This window comes from Paroedura picta, chromosome 1 (genome assembly GCF_049243985.1).
Source record: "Paroedura picta isolate Pp20150507F chromosome 1, Ppicta_v3.0, whole genome shotgun sequence".
Classification (NCBI taxonomy): domain Eukaryota; kingdom Metazoa; phylum Chordata; class Lepidosauria; order Squamata; family Gekkonidae; genus Paroedura; species Paroedura picta.
The window spans coordinates 134,847,131-134,865,646 of NC_135369.1; the positions used below are offsets into that span (position 1 = coordinate 134,847,131).

The following is an 18,516-nucleotide window of genomic DNA, read 5'->3' on the forward strand; positions in this document are numbered from 1 at the left end:
AGCTGCTTATTTATGCTGTCTAGTCAGCTGCCTGTCTCCCTGTACCTCTTTCCCCATGCATTTGATTGGGTCAGAAACTCTGCTATTCAGAGACTTTTGTCCTTCCTCCCCTCAAGTCATGACCACAGGCCAGCTGAAGATATGAAACATGTAGGATGATCACTATGTAATAGCTGGACTATGTAGTGTAAATGTTACAAGTAAGTTTGGGGAAATATCTATAAGGATGGCATTTTTGGTAGGCTGGTAAAAGTAGTATCTTTAGCCTTGTTCATTTAAAGATGGTTAAATAGACTATCCTTATTTGGTTTACCTGTGCAGTCTTGTTCAAGATAGTATAGGTGAACTGTTATACCAAGAGTGCCTACAAAGCATCTCCTGGGCTGTATACCTACTGTGAAGTCCTGTCCTTATAAGCAGCCTTTTTCAACCTGTGGAGGAGCCCCTAAAATAATTTTTCAGGCTTCACGGAGTCCAGGAAGTGATGTCAGCTGGCCACGCCTCCCTGCTAAGCCCCCATAAGTCACACATCACCAGAAGTGACATCACCACCTGCATTAACTGGCTGTCTTGAGGAGGACTGAGGGGGGGAGAGAAAGGAGGTGGTTTTAGGCAGGAGTAGGCGTGTGGGTTCTGCCCCCTCCCAGGCACAGAAACCACAAGAGAACTCACGCTCAGGAGCGGGAGCAATTGAAGCAGCCAGTTCCCTAGCTTGTGGCTGAATCCATTAAGGCAGGAGGGAAAAAGCCACAGATCCCCAGGTGTGCTGGGATGTTTTGCCTTATGTTACCATGATACACCCTCTATGATAACTGGAAGTATCACAAAACCAGGCTTGATAGCCAGGCATTGTTCATGGTGATCACAGATTTTGCCTCATCCCTGAGTCAACTAGTATGCCCAGGAAACTCTGATTGCAGAGTAGATTGGAATACTTCAGAAATGTAGCACAGTGTCAAATGGGACCTTTTGTCTGGGAAGTTTTGTTTGAATTTGCATTCTCCATGTCTATCATCCACAGGGATGAGGGAAAGGATAAAATGGGGAAGGGCCAGTTGGTGCGTTGGCCACATTTGAGAACCATTGGCTGTGACTCTCATGCTCAGCCGACAAACTCCTTCACAACGTATTTTTTACAAGTGAAGGAGAAAATATATGACATTCACTGATCCCATTGCCTTTCATTATTTTTATCTGTCTGATGTCACCTCTTATTTATACTCTGCTTAGAGCATCCTCCTCTTTTACAGCCCCTCCTCCCTCTTGGCTGATTGCTAATCCTTGCCACCAATGTCACTGACTTATGTCTTTGACTTCTGCATTTGATTTTTATATGGCATGAAAATGCGAAGATATTCAAACTGTGCGTTTATACTGACTTCCTACTTTTTATCTGTCACATTACGCCTAGGTTGCTTGCTAGCTTCAAAGGTAATTTTGAAAGTAGAAACTTGAAGAATCAAAACAGGAAAGAAGAGAGAAGAGTCGGCACTTTAGTTTTAAAAAAGGGCAAATGTGTGCCAGTACAAGAAGACAAAGAGAGCAATCCGGGAAATTATAAGCCAGTACCATTTCCTCTCTATATCATATAGACCCATGGTACTCACTCTGTGATCCACAGAGAGCCAAATTTGCAATGGCTACAACCAAATGAACCACATGACTGCTGTATGCTCTATACACCACAACACACAGAGAAAATCATGTAGGACATAACTGCTCATATTAAATACGTAACTAACCCAGGAATTCCCTAACAGGGGTCCATGGACACCTGGGAGTACTTTGAAGTACATTTGCTCATTATTTTCCATTGTTTCTTTTCCTAAAGTTTGTTCTTCTACCACCTCTGTGTAGTGAGGTTTGAGTTTTGTAACTATTTTATTTTGTTGTCACATTTTAGGGTGGATTTTTTAATATTATTATTTTACAGCGACAGTCCTATAAAAATACTTAACTTAATTTTCTTAAAATAGGATGGAACAGTAGACAATTTGGTGTTCTGTAGTTCTTATGGTCCTTTTTTGAAACACTCACCCTCTCACAGTATTTTAGGTTATGGCAACTCATTCTAAATTCTGCTAATAAACGCTGACTTTGTGCCATAATATTTAATTGAAACATCCATGAGTTTAAGAGTCTGTCTCTGTCAAAAGACTGTCACAAATTATTTTTCTTTTTCTTCTGTTTCCTATCTGCAGTTCATATCAAAAGCTGAGTTGAGTTGTAGCCTTTCATGTGTTTTAAAAATAGTTCTTGATTCAATATTTCAGGAAGAGTAGAAACATGTCATGCAGTTGCCTTTTCCATCTCTCTCTCTCTCTCTCTCTCTCTCTCTCTCTCTCTCTCTCTCTCTCTCTCTCTCTCTCTCTCTCTCTCTCTCTATCTATCTATCTATCTATCTATATACCTATATCTATATCTATTTATCCCTATCTCTATATCTGTATCTATCTATATATAGCATTTCTTGAGTTCTTTGTTCTGACTAAGAATTAAAGTGCTGATCAGCAGTTCCTCCGAGAGCTGGCTAAATCATGCAGGACACAGAGACCATGATGTAATCTTCCTTTCTTTGCATGCACTGTGATAACTCTTCAGCCCTATCTCTCTCCCTTATTGTTTGTTGTTTCTATTTTAGGGTGTGAACGGAATGTCTGTGGATGAGAAGACTGAATCCCCCATGTATGTGTATGAGTCAACAGTCCATTGTACCAATATCCTCCTGTGCCTCAATGACCAGCGGAAGCAGGAAATACTCTGTGATGTGACTTTGATTGTGGAGGGGAAAGAGTTCCGAGCCCACCGGGCTGTGCTGGCGGCGTGCAGCGAATACTTCTTGCAGGTGTTAGTCGGGCAGACGGAAAATGACCTGGTGGTCAGCCTGCCAGAGGAGGTACAGTATACGCAGTCATTCCCCTGCCACAGGGAAAAACTTTTTAACATGGAAATACGGGGGGGGGGGGGAGTAATGATATATGCACCTTACTCTCAAATGCTTGGTTAACTGCAAGTCGGCTAACCCCAAATGTCTTAGAGATAAATCTCATAGGTGTGCATGTTAGGACCATAGAATCCGAACCGTAGAATTGGAAGGCTATCTAGTCCAGCCCCCTGCGCAATGCAGGATCAGCGTAAAGCATCCATTATAAGTACAGGTCCAGTCAAAGAACACCCATTTTCCATGTCTGCTAGTTGTGAGAATGGTAGGGCAGGAAATGATGCAGAATCCTGCTCCATCTTTGATGGGGGGGAAGAAAAGTCTTAATGGTTTTCACATCTGGAAGAACTGGACCAAAGGAATCCACCTGAAACAGCAAGCAGAAAAGAAAGGGTAGCAGGATAGGGTGAGCATAAAAACTAGCCATGGAGTTAATCTGCTGCTGAACCAAGAGCTGGAAATATTTGTAGTTAGATGGAGCCATTGAATGTAGGAAGGGAGAGTGCATATAGTAAAATGCATTCAAGAGAACTGAATGCAGTCATCAGGGTCTTCTGTTAGAAGAAGTGGTAGTGTTTGGTCATGAAAATGATCCCTCGAGCCCAAACTTGTTGAGTCAAGGAACAGTTAGTGTGATTTTTAGAGTTGGTTATAAGTTATTTGAAGACCCTGCCAAACAACTGAAAAAGTTTACTTATGGTCTTCTCTGCTTAAGAAACATGATATCACCAACACCGAGAGTTGGAAAATAATCCAATAGAAGGTAGCTTCATTCGATAAAGTATCAGTAACTGAGGCAGTCATGGGATTTCTAGAGGAATTTTTAAATTACCTGTGAAATAGAATTTCTCAGTAAAATGCACGTATTCATGCTCAAGTACTTATGAAACTGTTGTGGGGGAAGTTCCCTTCAGTTTTTTAATGGTTGCATGAAGGTTCAGAAACTAAAAGTAGTTTGGATTTGCGAGACAAGCTTGTCTTGTTTGACTTCTTCCCTCCCTCATATTTCCTACCAGAAGGAAGCAGAAACTCCTTATCCCTGTAGCTAATCTCCAGTCCAGCTTTGCCCTGTTTGAACAGTGCCCTTAGGAAGCTATTCTAGTTCTGTTCTCAGTCATTTATTGTCATCAGAATAAATTACATGGGTTCAGAATAATTCTGCAGATTAGAGCTCAGCAGCCCCATAGACAAGGCAAGCAAGTTGATTTCCTGGCTGGAATCTTCTCTGATTCTTTATGGAGATCATGACCTTGATCTGTCACAGTCCAGAGTAAACTACATGCAAAGCAGGCTCCTTCATCATTTAAGCGTTTTGCAGTATAATATGGGAAGGGGGGAGGGGCCTGGATAAACAGTACTGTGTAACACGTGCACGTATCCTCTTCAAAAACCTTTCCTCATTTCCATTCTACTATCTTGTGTTGAAAGTTGGTGTGTATAAGTAGAAAGTGCTGTCCAGTCGTAGACAGCATGTGGTGACCTCACAGGATTTTCAAGGAAAGAGATGAAGAGAAGTGTTTTGCCATTGCCTGCTTGTGAGTAGCCGCTGTGGACTTCCTTGGTGATTTCCCATCCAAGTACTAAACAGGGACTGACCTTGCTTAGCTGTTAAGATTCCATCTAGGTCAGGGCTTAGGATAGGTGTATGTGACTTTAATTGCCATTATGCTCTGAGGTAGTTATGTAACTGCCCACAACACATTACTCTGATATCTTGAGTCATGTCCCATGCCAGTAGCCAGAATGGTCTTGAGAAGTATTATGGTTCTGTCGCACACACTATGGCATGCTTTGTTGATTGCAAGTGAAGCAATTGCGTGATTAATTTCAGGGAGATTGTGCAGAGCATTTTCTTTTTATGTTCATGTTGTTCAGGTATCTTTAAAATCTTCCTTTGCATGCTCACAGAAGACTACCTGCATAGTTGCTATAGTTGTGCAGAAGATGAGGTGGCAGACTTATACAAATGAGGCATGCAGCTTTCTTCCACTGAGCCTAGAAATCTGGTTTGCATTGTCACAAAACAGATCTGGTTTTGGTTTAAGAGTAGCTTCTTCTGGTTTATTTTAAGCTGCTATGTCCGTGAGCACTGTAAGCAAAATCCATTTAAGATTCTTTTGTGCGTGGGCTTTACAAGTTGTGCTTATCTAATATACCGGTAAAGAGCACCAGCTGGAAGCTGGAAGTTTCCAGTTAAGATCCTAGTTCAGAGTTGGCCTTAGGCAAGCTTTTCCTATCTCTCAATCAACAATGTAAGGATAATAAAGAATATTGGACTAGTTTTACAGGATTCCTTTGAGGACTTCTGGGAGTGCTGGGAGCCCCGTAGGAAAGTGCAACTGATGTTCCAAGTGGTGATAGTAGGAACCATGGGATGCTCACAATGATAGTGTTGTTCTGGGACACTGAGTTATCATCTTTAATCTATAAAATGTAAAAAAAAGTGACAAGGCAGTTGAAAGCATTAATGTGACAAGGAAGCTTTATATGCCTTGGTCCTTATAAACTAAAGTCTACATTTGGAGATACAGCATTCTTGTTCTAACAAACCATTGTTAGCATTTCTTCAGTTTATGCATATTTATTTATTTATTTTAATTTATACCTTCAATTTTTATCCCACCACTCCCGGGATAAAGGCTGGTATAAAAGCCCAGCGTTGATTATCATGCATGTATTTGGACATTTGACTTCTATTTTTGTCTGTTGCTTAGATTTATGCACCTGAAAAAGCACTGTGAGATTCAGGGTACATCTCTCCATCAGGGTAGTAGCAGTAAAAAAAACAACAACAACAACAACACCTTTTCTCTACTTTTAATACTAGTCCCTGTTTAAATTCAACCTGAATCAATTATTTCCCTGGAACTGAGTTATTAGTACTGAGAGGGTTTGGTCTCTATTCTTGCCGTTTTTCACTTCATTTAATCACAAAAATAGGGACGGGCACAAACTGGGAAAATCCAGTTTTGGTTCAGGACACATCCCAAACCCAGCTCTTCTGCAAAATTATTTTGGAAAGTTTGAGGTGCAGGGGTGTGTGTCCCCCCCCCCCGAATCCTAGAGACTCCAAAGTCACAGGACATCTCCAGATGACTCTCCTCTCTACCTGCTCACCAAGTTTGATGAAGATTGGATGGGGAAGCGAATTTCATATGCCCAAACAAGAGAGATGTCATGTGTGGGTTCAGGAGTGTATAGAATGGGTCTTATACAAGCTAGAGTTATCAAACTCACAACAGACCTCCCCAGGATGCCCCCCTACATGTCCTAAAGGTTACATGTAGATTGGACTTGGGGGGAGGGTCCAAGTTACAGATTTCTAAAAAGGTGTCCCCAGAAAGTGCTTTCAGGGAGATGTCAAAATGGGTTCAGGAATGTGTAGGGTGGGCCCTGTGTGGGCTGGAGGCATCATGTTCATGGTAGGCCTTCCCAGGATGCCCCCATATATGCTCTAACTTGGAGAGTCTGAGTTACAACCTGTCGATCAAGGCAGCCCCAGGAAAATGCTTTCCAGGAAAATGTTCTCAAGTGTGGATTCTGGGCCATAAAATGTACAGGATAGTTCCCATATGACCTAGTAGAGGGCAGGCATCAGATTTGCAACAGACCTCTCTGGGATGGACCCCCCCCCCAAAGAATGTGGGAGACAATTACTGCCAGCACTGTTGCAGATGGATATGTCACTGGCTGGGGTCATTTTCTCTCCAAAAACCAGATGAATGCAGGACCAACCCCCTCTGCCCTGGCCTGGGAGCCACACACATAATGGGTGGCTGTGGTGCACTGGAGGGCAGGGCCCGATCCTCTTGCTCTGCCTAAGAGCCACCTGCCCAGTTGCAGGTAACTGAATGTACCCAGGTCCACCCTCACCCTGCAGATGGACAGCATGACTATGCAGCCAACTCTCCTGCCATGCCTGGAGCTCAGGAGCCACCAACATGGTTTTGAGTGGCTACGTCTTCCCAGACTCACCCTCCCTCTGTGGACATGGCTTGTGCAGACATTTAGTTCTCACTTCCTGCCTTGTCTTTTTCTACAGGCAATTTCTGGCCATCTTTCAGAGAACAAATCACAGCTGTAATGAGAATTCCAGCAGAAACCAGCCGCCAACAGCATTCTGTTCCCAAGAAGGGTTGGGAGTACAAGTACTGTTATTCCCAAGGCCCTTTTGACCATGCCCAGTATTTAGGCCTAATGTCTGGTCCTAGTAATTGCCCCGCCCATGAAAGGTGTAAGAGAGTCATGACACAAAGGGAGGTAGTTGAGAGTCAAGTCCCAAAGGGAGCAAAGAAAGAAAGAGATAAAGAAAAGGAAACAGAAATATTTCAGGATGAGTCTCTGGCTGAAATCTTGGCAATGCAGTCACAGCAATCACCTTGACGGGGAAGCTGTCAGACCCTGTGCTCTAGCGCAAACACCATACCATACCATACCACAAACACCCAAATGGAGGTCCAACCCAATGAAGCCATAGCAAAATTAAGCTAAGGATGGTTCTGGAATGCATCCTGAGCCTCAGCATCTCAGGATGATTTGGCTATGCCCCATAATCATGTTGCCAGCAGGCAGACTGAAAGGTGGCTCACGACAGAGGACCCATCGAGTCTGGAACATATCCTGTCCATCAGTTTGATATTGGCTCACACCATAGTCAAGGACCAGGACCTAGGTGGCTCACACCCCAGGATGATTTGGCCATGCCCTGTAATTATGAACAAAGCAAAGTCCCCTGGCCCCTGACTGAGTACGCTAGTTAAGCAATCCCCCATCCTGCCCAGCAGCAATGCTCTTTCATGAGTACACCCTGTGTCCCAAACCACCACCACAACAAGAAATGTGTGCTTGTCCTACACTTATATAGATTTGACTTTGTGTCCCAATTTGTGTTTCCAAGGCAAGGAAACATCACCTCCACTGTTGTCTAGTGTTTCCACACCAGAGTTTCTTCTGGGTGGGCTTCGTTTCCCGAGCCATGCCCCAAGGCTTGGCGATTTCTTTGGAGATCATGTATATATGCCAAACGTCACCTCCTGCACCCCGCTGCAACCATAATTTTGGCACAAATTTTTGCTCATCACACAGTTCATGCCCAAACCCACACGGAAACCAGCCTTCCTTCCTTCCTTTAACAAGGGCATTTAATTAAGCTTTTAATTCAGGATAAGGATTTAAATAGCACTTGGGAGTTTTTAATGGTTTCCATTTCCAATCTACATTACCAAAAAGGGGGAGGAAAAGGTGTGACAGAGAGACATATGTGGCTGTTGGCCAAGGGTATTGTAGGTCATGCCAATATTAGCTGGCAGCAGGCCATTATCCAATTAACATTGCTTCATCCCTGCAAGTAATAACTCTTAGGAAAAATGATTGAGTCATTCATGGTGGAGTGATGCTTGACTTGAGAAATACCCAGTACTATATAAAATAGTGTCTGATTCACTTGGGATGGGTTCTTCTTTGCCAATTAAAGTAAAGCAACATGAGCGATATCTGAAGGTGAAAGATGAGTGGAAGCAAAGCCCTGGTTTTTATCTCTTCCTCCCTCCTCTTGGTCTTGACACTTTAATGAAAGGAATTATTAAACCCACTACAAATTAAGTTTTGGTCATAAAAGAACACGCTAAGAAACAATGGCTCATCTGAAGAATATTTCAGTCAGAGCTTTCCATGAAGGAACATGTTGGACTGGTGTTCACAGCATTGCTGCTGACGTATCAGTTTGTGGGGAATTTCTGAATGTCGTATTAGGAAATAAAATTATTGGCTTATGTGTGTGTGACCAAGATGGGGATTTTTTCTCTCCATCACCCTAATGTTTCTGGTGTTGTTTACATTTAAAGAACTGTAGAAAAGTTGAATGTATACAGTATTGTCATTTTTGTACTTTTCTGCCCTTGTAAGTATTTGTCTAGGATCCACTGCAAGGCATGTACTGATTTTGCACAATAAGTTGCCCCAACGCACACAGTATGTCATCCTTTTCTGTCCAGATTTGCATATATCCATGCCTCAGGATACTGAATGATTTGCATGAAGAAATGCAGGCTGAAGTTAGAATTTCTGCTTCTAGGCTGGCAAAGGACGTCTGTTTAGAAAGCTCATACATTCAGCACCATGGGTGGGATGAAGTCAGACATCCAGTGTGACTGTGTTACTTAAGCACAGCAATGAGAAATCCTTGCAGCTGTTAGCTGTCCATGCCAGCCTACTAGCCTGAGGGGGGAAATGTTGGGAATTAGCCAACAGAATTGGGTTCAGGAGAAAGATCAAAGACAGCATGAATGAGGTCAGTAACTGCTACAGCGTTCTATGGCTCTGAGATTATGATTCTTCTGTTTCAATCTTTGTGCTTTTGGAAAATCCACTGTATTCAATTATGCGTGTGGCTTTTCTCAGTGTACGTACTGTATATAGTATGCATCATCAACATTCTTATTGAATGCAGCCTGTCCGCTTGCCACAGTGATCACAGTGTTTGGAAGAACAAAGAATATTTAAAGTAGGGTTGCTACTGGTTTATAGACAAAATTAGGGCTACATGGCATCATGGAATTTGAATAATATTATATGGTGCTCGATAGTTTAGCAAGATATCTAGTCTATAAGCAAGATGTGGGCAATATAATCTTGGTAGATCAACTGCCACAGCATGCACACATCATATTAGCCCCCTAGTCTATCCATCTTTTGTGTGTCCTTTCTAAGTTCTAGAAGCAAGGTAATTTAAGTTACATAGCACTGTATAATAATTGCCAAGAAAAGCATTAAAAAGACAGGAAGATAATGTGTAGAAAACAGCGCAAGAACGGGATAGCTAAAATACATTTTTAATCAGTCATCACTAAAAAATTCAGAGACCAGGAAGAATTCAGTCCATGGAGCTTTCTTCTCGCACAGGCATGAGTGAGGGGAAAGTACACCTGCTACCTTTTTGCCTGTTAGATTAGAGGTAAAGCTTCTGTCTAATAGAAAGCTACAAATCCTTTTATTAAGAGGATAATGATAGCCACATTCAGATGTGTGGCAGACTGCAGTCTTTAAAAGCTTAGAAGTGCTGTGTTCTAGAAGTTGAAGAACTGTGAAGGGTTAATTCTTCTCAGAAACAGAGAACCTTGAGTGACAGGCAGCAATCTGACTGGCTAGCATCAGTTGAGCAGAGAAAGACTCCTGCTTGGTGTAATGGTTAAGAGCAATGGCTGGATTTGATTCCATGCTCCTTCATATGCAGCTACTCACAGTCCTGGTAGTGCTCACAGATGAGTCCTATCAGAGTTCTGTCTGCCCCATCTATCTCACAGGGTGTCCATTGTGAGGAGAGGAAGGGAAGGCACGTATGTGCCGACACATGTTTATGAGAAAAGGCCTGGCAAATGAAACTGGGAGCCACTACCAGGGGGAAAGTGGGGTTTAAAAGCACAAGTTCAGCTGTACATGTGTTGAATGTAGCATGATATTTGCTCAGTGCTGATATTCACTGCAACTGGGGAACAGGGCTGGGGGGCGCAGGAGAGAAAAAATTAGGTGTAAAGCGAACCTTCAGTCGTTTTTGTTTTTGTTTTTTTAAGCTGCTGTCATCATGGCAGCAACAGAGCAAAAGAGGAAGATCCTCTTTTCTGGCAATCCATGGCTAAGAATGTTAAAGCCCCCATGTTTATTTTTGTAAATGTGAAGAATGAATGGAACAAATGTTTTGCATAAGCTGGTGTGATATAGATGTGTAAAAGAGCTGTAATTGGCTGTAAGTCCGAGCAAAGTGTGTGTGGAGGGGGGGGGAATCTGAGGGGCTTTTTGCACGGCTTCAAAATAGCACAATGGTTGCTAATTGAAAACGCTACTAATTTGCCTTAACGCACGACGTCGTAGACAATCTGCAACACTCCTGAAACCAATCAGCAAAAAGCGCTTCGTTGTGGCGCTTTTAGGGGAATCCCAAAAAGTGGATTCACCCTCCGGAAAGCGATACACTCCTGCAACCAATCTGCAACACTAGCGCTAAAGACCTGTGCGTTCCCATTGTTGCGGTTTCTTCAAAGTCCCTCCTCCTGAGCCTGTCCTCCAAACTTCCGGCGAAGCGATCGCCATTTTTTCCCCCGAGCGAGTGGAGATCAACGCACCGGCGAGCCTCCGTTTAGCCAGTGAGGCTTCCCAGGCTGCAGTCCCTCCTCAGAGCTGTTTACAGTCACAAGAAGCCCGCAGAAGCCCGTTTGCTGATGTATTTTCCCTTTATTTTTCACACTGTTTCGGCTGAAAATCGCGCCCGTGAGGGGGGGGGGGAGGGGGGATTTTTTTTTCCACTCCGAGGCAGCATGGCCACGATCAAATGACAGCTCAAACAGAGGCTTCCCGGCTTCAGTCCCTCCCCTTCAGTCACTAAGCACACACATTTCACACACACATTTCACACACACATTTCACACATTCCATTCAGCCGAAAATCGGGCCCGTGAGAGGGGGGGGGGATTTTTTTTTTTTCACTCTGAGGCAGCGTGTTAACGATCAACCGATCAAACGACAGCTCAAACACCCCAGGCAGCTGGATGGGTCTCTCCTTGCAACGAATCTACCCAGATTCGTTACAATGGGTCTGTTTTTTTTTTTTTTTAAACCTTCCTTAAAGGGAAAGGGGCTGTTTGGGAGCATGCTAACGGCTGCCCATTGGCTGCTTGACGGCCAGGGGCGGGACGAGCTTGGCAATAGCGCTTCCTTTCTAGCGATTTCTGCCGAGACTGGAAGCCTGTGGGAAACGCTAAAAAACGCAACTGATTCCACTACAAAGGCAGGTATGCATAACGACGAATTCCACTATTTTAAATGGCGATTTTTCATTCCGCAAACAATTTGCAACAAAGATCCCCGTGCAAAAAGGCCCTGAGTTTGCCATGATAATGTGAGAAGTGGCCTTTGTTTTTTCAGATAAAAGCATGCCATTTATGGATCAGTCTGTTCATAAGTTAACAGTAGTTGCAGACAAAGTTACTTATATATGGCAACAATTGAGCAAAATAAATTTCTGTCACTAATTGGGCAGATGGCTCTAATATGACCTGCTCTATCTTCATTCTTCCCTTCTCCCCACCATTTAGATTCAGAGCTTCCTGCAGATTGGCACTTTGCACTTACCTGTTCTTCAAGCTAAGCAATAAAGCCAAGTTCCGTGAACAGTTACATCTCATTATGCTTAGACTACCACAACCACTATGATCACTCAACATTCAGAGAACCTCATAAGGGATCTGTGCATTCTATAGACTGATTGTAGAGAATGTATGCTATTGTTCACATTCAGCTGTAAGCCTGCCTGTGAATAACTGGAATGAATTGGTGCATTATATATTGTAATTGTATTTTGGGTAACACAGTAGCATGGTTGTGCATCAGGAGTCAGGGGAGGCCACATATATGTGTGGATATGGTTGTATATATAGGATTATGTTGTATCATATTTCTGTAACAACACATTGAGCGTAGATAAAACTTCATTCATCCAGGACAGATATAAATAAGCCCTTGAGTTTTCTAAATGACACAGACTTCGTTGGTGTTGAATTCCTGTCATTTCTTACAGTTTACGATAGGCTTTTTCCAGACCACTCCAGCATTGCCATTCCACAATTTGCCCGTTCTGCGCACAATATGAAGTTTATCAAGAAACAAATGTTATACTAACTCATAAGCAATGCAATATCTGGATTATTAAATCATTTATATTTATATGCTTTGAAACAGGTGAACCTAATATCCTCCTTTTTAAAGAATGCAAAGGATGAATGGAACACTTTTTGATTCTAAAGGAGAATAGCCATAATAACTTTTGGTCACCCATAGAAATGTTTGAGGGTATATATACAACAACCCTTTCAAACAGCAGTAATTTCTTTTCTGTGGTGTCCTTACTGATGGTTCATTGGAGAGTAAACTGTTTGTGGCTGACTTGGCATCTTCTTAGTTGAAGCACTTTACTTCTACAGCAAATGACTGCTGTTGGAAGGTTAGGTATGAATGCGCCCAAGGTACCAGTCACGAGGAGTGGCAGTTCTGTTCTGTTCTTGTTTTTTAACATGCAGCTTCTTATTGTGGATAGCTTTCTGATCTTTAAAGTACAGGCATGCAAGAAAGTTCTTTCCCTCTGGTCTGCTAATAAAAGGAATTGTGTGATGGAAAAGGCCCTGAAGGATGCATTGCAAATTCAGAAACCACTTTCCCTCCCTCTGGTGGTAGCTCCAGGTCTTAATTGGTTTTAAGCAAACGTACCCAGTTTGCTGGAGGGTAAACGGTAATGACTGGGGAAGGTACTGGCAAACCGCCCTGTATTGAGTCTGCCATGAAAACGCTAGAGGGCGTCACCCCAAGGGTCAGACATGACTCGGTGCTTGCACAGGGGATACCTTTACCTTATCCATATACTGCCAAAATGGACATTATGTACTCAAACCTACCTGTATAACATTTTGCCATTTTGGGAGAAAGCAGAGAAGTGAAAAGTACAACGATATAGGCTAGATATCAAGAAAAAAAAATTCACAGTCAGAGTAGTTCAGCAGTGGAATAAGCTGCCTAAGGAGGTGGTGAGCTCCCCCTCACTGGCAGTCTTCAAGCAAAGGTTGGATACACACTTCTCTTGGATGCTTTAGGACAGTGGTCCCCAACCTTTTTATCACCGGGGACCACTCAACGGTGGGGACCACTCACCGGAGACCACTCAACGCCTTTTACTGAGGCCTGGGGGGGGGGGGTAGTTTACTCCTCTACTCTCAACCACTGCCCTAACGCTCTCTGATCGCTATGGTAATGTTTAAACATCCCTTCAAAATAAGATACCGACACGCCACAACAATGAACATAAGGAACATTTTATTTTCATGGAAATTTTAACTCAATTACACCCGAAGTGTGTTGTAAAGGGCCGGGGGTGGGGAGAAGGCATCCTTCGGAGCCCACCTCCAATTAGTCGAAGGACCACATTTGGTCCATGGCCCACAGGTTGGGGATTGCTACTTTAGGATGCTTTGGGCTGATCCTGCATTGAGCAGGGGGTTGGACTAGATGGCCTGTATGGCCCCTTCCAACTCTATGATTCTATGAAAGGAGTCATTGCATAACTTTTTTCACATCCCAATTCCCATCTCAAGTAGCATTACCCTCACAAGATTCCAGACGCATGCTTGCAAGGATGCATCCAGAGTCTCACATTGAAAAAGACCCTGGGAGGCTATTTAGAAATATTCAAACACCATCTTTTGCTCATTCTCTGCTCCCAGTGCGCCTTCCTACAGGTGGCTTCCTTGCACAAAATGAACTATCAAGCGACCATTATATGTCTTTGCATGCAATTTGTGGTTTGGTTAACCCTTATTCATCTGTTATGCCATCTATGCCAGCTGTGAATTTAGCACACAGTGTGTGGGTTTTAAGAGAGCATTGGAAATGCTGCCTCTTCCAAATCCCTGTCTTCTGAATCCAAAAATTATATTGAGTATATTAAACAGAGATAGGAGTGGTGTTTAGAAGTCCTGCACCCTGAGCCAATCCTGTACTGTAACTGCTGTAATTTAAGTAGAATCTCTTGCTTAAAGTACTACTGCAACATTTGACGTGAGTAGCAGGCTGGAGCTGGACAGTTCCCCCAAAGCAATGAGAAATCTCCTTTCTAAAATTCCCATCAACTGTACTTGTGCTGGGAAGTCTTCCTGCAGAGTTTAGCACAGGGTGCAGGAAGCTAGAGGTGGGCTGGATATTTATTCTCTGGCTTTTCACTTTTTAAAGTTTTGGGGTTTCTGTTCTGTATTTTTTTTTTAAGAATCAACAATGTGACAGGTGATGAAGGCAAAAACTAGTCTGACCCAGCAAGCCTCTTCCACTCTCTTTTTCTAAAGAAATCTTGTCAGAATCTGATTTAGCCAGCAGGTCCCTAGTCTTCATTTTTGCTTATCATGGTTATGACTGTGGACCCAAAGCCGCTGTCTAATTGTTATGCATGAATCGTAAGTATTCCTGCACTTATTTGCATTCATTAGCTGTAGGTAGTTCCTCTGTAGGGGTCCCTAGTCTTGTTTTTACAGTGCTTTGGGCGGTGTTTCTGTGCTGCGTGAATTTTTATGATCTGTTGCATGTTGTTCATGCAATTTCCTGCCCTGTAATGGTATCGGTTTTCCAGGCACTGTAGCATACAAACGAAAACCCAGGAGCCAGTATTAGCATAAAATGTCCCAGTTCTGTCAGTTTGATTAATTTGTCTCTTTGTCTCCACTCTATATGATAAGTGCTATTAATGGCTGCAACACTTCATATGTCAAAGTCTTTCTTCCTAATGACTTGAAAATGTGGTTTATTCCCCCCCTTTTCGTATTATTTTTCTCATTTAGCATTCCACTCAAGTATAGATTTATGCTGCGCTCTTTCATTATCTTACTGGTTGCAGCACTCTAGTGATTACATATGGTGTTGGGGCATGCGTAAAGATTTGATCCCAGGGGTAGCAGCTGCTGATGCAAGCTGAAAATAGATCCTGCGTATGCTCAGCACTTTTCCCAGAGGTCTTTTATTTATTAGTAACAGTCTTGGTGCAGGACAGCTTGGATCCTCATTTAGCAAGATGACTTTTTGCCTTTCAGAGCAATGCAGTGACTTTGCTGTATTTACCGACTGCTGTGTGTTGTTTTTTCTGCCACAGCTCTTGGTATCTAATCTATGACTTTACCTAACACTGCTTGCAATATAACCCTTTTTTTTTATAATGAAGTCAGAATGACAGGCTCCATTTGAAATAGTGCAGTCAGGCAGATCTAAGGGTTTCAAATTAAATAATCCTATTGGAAAGCAGCATTTGTACATAGCATGCTGATTTAAAATGAACTCTCCAGTTTTTCTCCTAATGATTTATAATACTGCCTCCCTTATTCCTTCTACATTTTGGGGTTTTTTTTTGGGGGGGGGGATCTTTTGTCTATAGGAGATTCATTCAAAAATATTTTATCTGCTTTAGTATTTTCTCTGAGGAACAAGCCTAGTCCTACACAAACCCTTTAATTTTTCTTCATTTACTGTTTATGGGTTTTTTCCAAGCTTATTGTTATAAAAACTGTTTTTTCATAGATTTTTCTGTATTTTTGTTTGCTTATATTTTCTCTTGGGCTGATCTGTCTCCTGAAGCCTAGGTTTGATAATAATTAGAAAAGGAGATTTACCATATTTTGTTATTATTTATTAAATATATATCCTGCCACCGAAGGGAAGCCATCTCATGGCAGGTCACAGTGTTAAAACCCACATAAAATACAGTATTCCATTAAAAAAACCCTAACAATATAACAAAAACTTGGTGATAAAAAATCTCATCCCTCTCCCGTAGTGCTTTTATTTGTATACTTCTTTGTATAATAAAAACATTCCTGAACAAGTAAAACAGTAAAGTGCAGTGTTGAAAGAGTCATGACTTAGTGGTGGAACACCTGCCTGGCATGTAGAAGATCCCTGGATCAATCCCCAACAGCATCTCCAGTTAAAAGGATCAGGTAGTAGATGATAGGGAACATCTCTTCCTTGAGAAGTACTGCCAGTCACATCAGATTAGTGTGTTTTCTGCTTTTAAAACCTGTGCTCTACAACTACGGTCTCTGGTTAAGCGTGATTCTTCTCTTTCACACACCCCACACAGTGGTCTATGAACATGTGGTGGGGAGCTTCTTCTTATTTTATTTAGTTGTAATTTCAAACAAACGCTGGACTATTATTCTTGTATTCAAATTGTGGAATTTTTGCTGTTTTATACTATTTTCTGGTCATGCTAGCTACCCTGAAACCCATTTTTATTAAGCTAAATAAAAACATCAAAGGAACCTGTTGGACGGTGCATGTGATATCAGCCAAAGACACATTTATACTCCCATGCCACCTTGTATCATTATTATAGTCCTGCCATTTAAAAATTTCCCCGTCTTCCTCTTTCACTGTCATGTGCTACTCTAGGACACTTGTTATCAGCTCATGCTAGGAAGCTGTCCCTGCAAACAGCTAGTCCTCAGTTTAACAACCAAATCTCTCTGCCCCACCCCTTCTGTCTCACACATACCCATGCTCGTTCTTGACAGGAATGTCTGGGAAAAAATGACCTCTAATACTTAGAGCTTCAGTTGTTTTATCTTACCCCTGCTTATACTGCATTTTTTGTGTTTCCGCATCTACGAAATATTTTTCTCTTAATAGAAAAGGTAATCACATGTTACACCAGGCTTAAACTTTTAGAGATGGTCTGCTTTTGCAGCATAATGTCAACTCATGTTACTAATTGGAGCTGAATAAATGAAAAGCAATTTGTGTTGAATATTATTTTGTTATTTCAGATCCTAAAGAGTGCCTGTCTGCTGTTGGTATAATTCACAGTCACACTAACACAATGTGATTATTTCCCAAAGGATTAATAGGATAGCAAAACATGTTGCTCAGTTATGCGCACTGTACATTACAGCACTACTAGTGTATTATGGCACTGTCACAAATACAAATCTATTTGTGGGGGTGTTGTAATGTACTGTAGGCATAAATGGACAATATGTTTTTGTTATTCCATTAGTATGAACAAGTGGGAACCTGTAAAGACTTGATGGAAGTATTTCACTTCCTCCTCTCCCACTATTTCCTCTTCCGTTTTCCTGAAAGCCCACCGATTCTCCCTTTCTCGTGCTTCCTTTGTTTATATAATCATAAGAATGGAAAGAGGCAGGATCATCCTAAGCATCCATGATAAGTATCTGTCCAGCTGCTGCTTGAAGACTGCCAGTGAGGGGGAGCTCACCACCTCCTTAGGCAGCCTATTCCACTGCTGAACAGCTGTGACTGTCAAAAGATTTTTCCTGATACCTAGCCGATACTGTTCCACATATAGTTTTAACCCATTATTTAAACCCCTCTGTCAACTGGAACCACTCCCTGCCCTCCACCAAGTGAGAGCTTTTCAATATGTCAAACTGCCCATTCCCTGCATTTAAGCGGTCTGAATCAGGGTGGCTGGATTGTGGTTCAAATGCATCCTCCCCACTTTCTCAGGCAGCGCCTGTGATGGCAGTGGGGGGAGCATGCATTGAACAACTGATAATGACAGGTGCCCCTCTCGTTATCAACTGTTCGGCATGTCATTCTCCCTTTAAATTCTTGCCCCACCTTCACAGGCAAATCTGCCTGGAAAGGTGCGGGTGAGCATCTAAAGGAAGTGTCCAGGACATCAAGCTGGGGAGGGATTTAAAGAGAGCAGGCAGGAGACCTGCCATTATCAGCTCTTTAGTGCCTTTGTGGCTCCTTTCAAATGCTTACCCCACCTTCACAAGCAAAGCTTTGCCTGTGAAGATGGGAGGAGGGATTTAAAGGGAGCAGACAGCTGCCTAACAGCTGATAATGATAGCCACACTGCCTGCCTCCTTTAAATTCTTCTCCAAGCTGGGGAGGAATTTAAAGCGTGGGGGTAGTATGACTGTCATTATCAACTGTTAGGCAGTTGCATGCTCCCTTTACATACTCCCCCCACCTTTGTAAGCAGATTTGCCTATGAAATGGGGGGGGGGGAGAGCATGCAGTCCTGA

General features: G+C 42.5%; 1 protein-coding gene across 6 annotated transcripts in view; it reads left to right on the forward strand.

The window, feature by feature from the left end:
* BACH2 (BACH transcriptional regulator 2) overlaps positions 1–18,516 on the forward strand; it is a 225,233-nt gene that overhangs the window by 167,228 nt on the left and 39,489 nt on the right. For 5 of the 6 annotated variants that reach the window (XM_077304234.1, XM_077304240.1, XM_077304256.1 and 2 more), the window contains one exon: positions 2,642–2,896. The exons of the other annotated variant lie outside the window; for it this stretch is intronic. In XM_077304234.1, coding sequence (XP_077160349.1) covers positions 2,654–2,896 — 243 coding nt within the window. In that variant the 5' untranslated portion in view covers positions 2,642–2,653. The remainder of the gene's footprint in view (positions 1–2,641; positions 2,897–18,516) is intronic. 6 annotated transcript variants of the gene reach the window in all.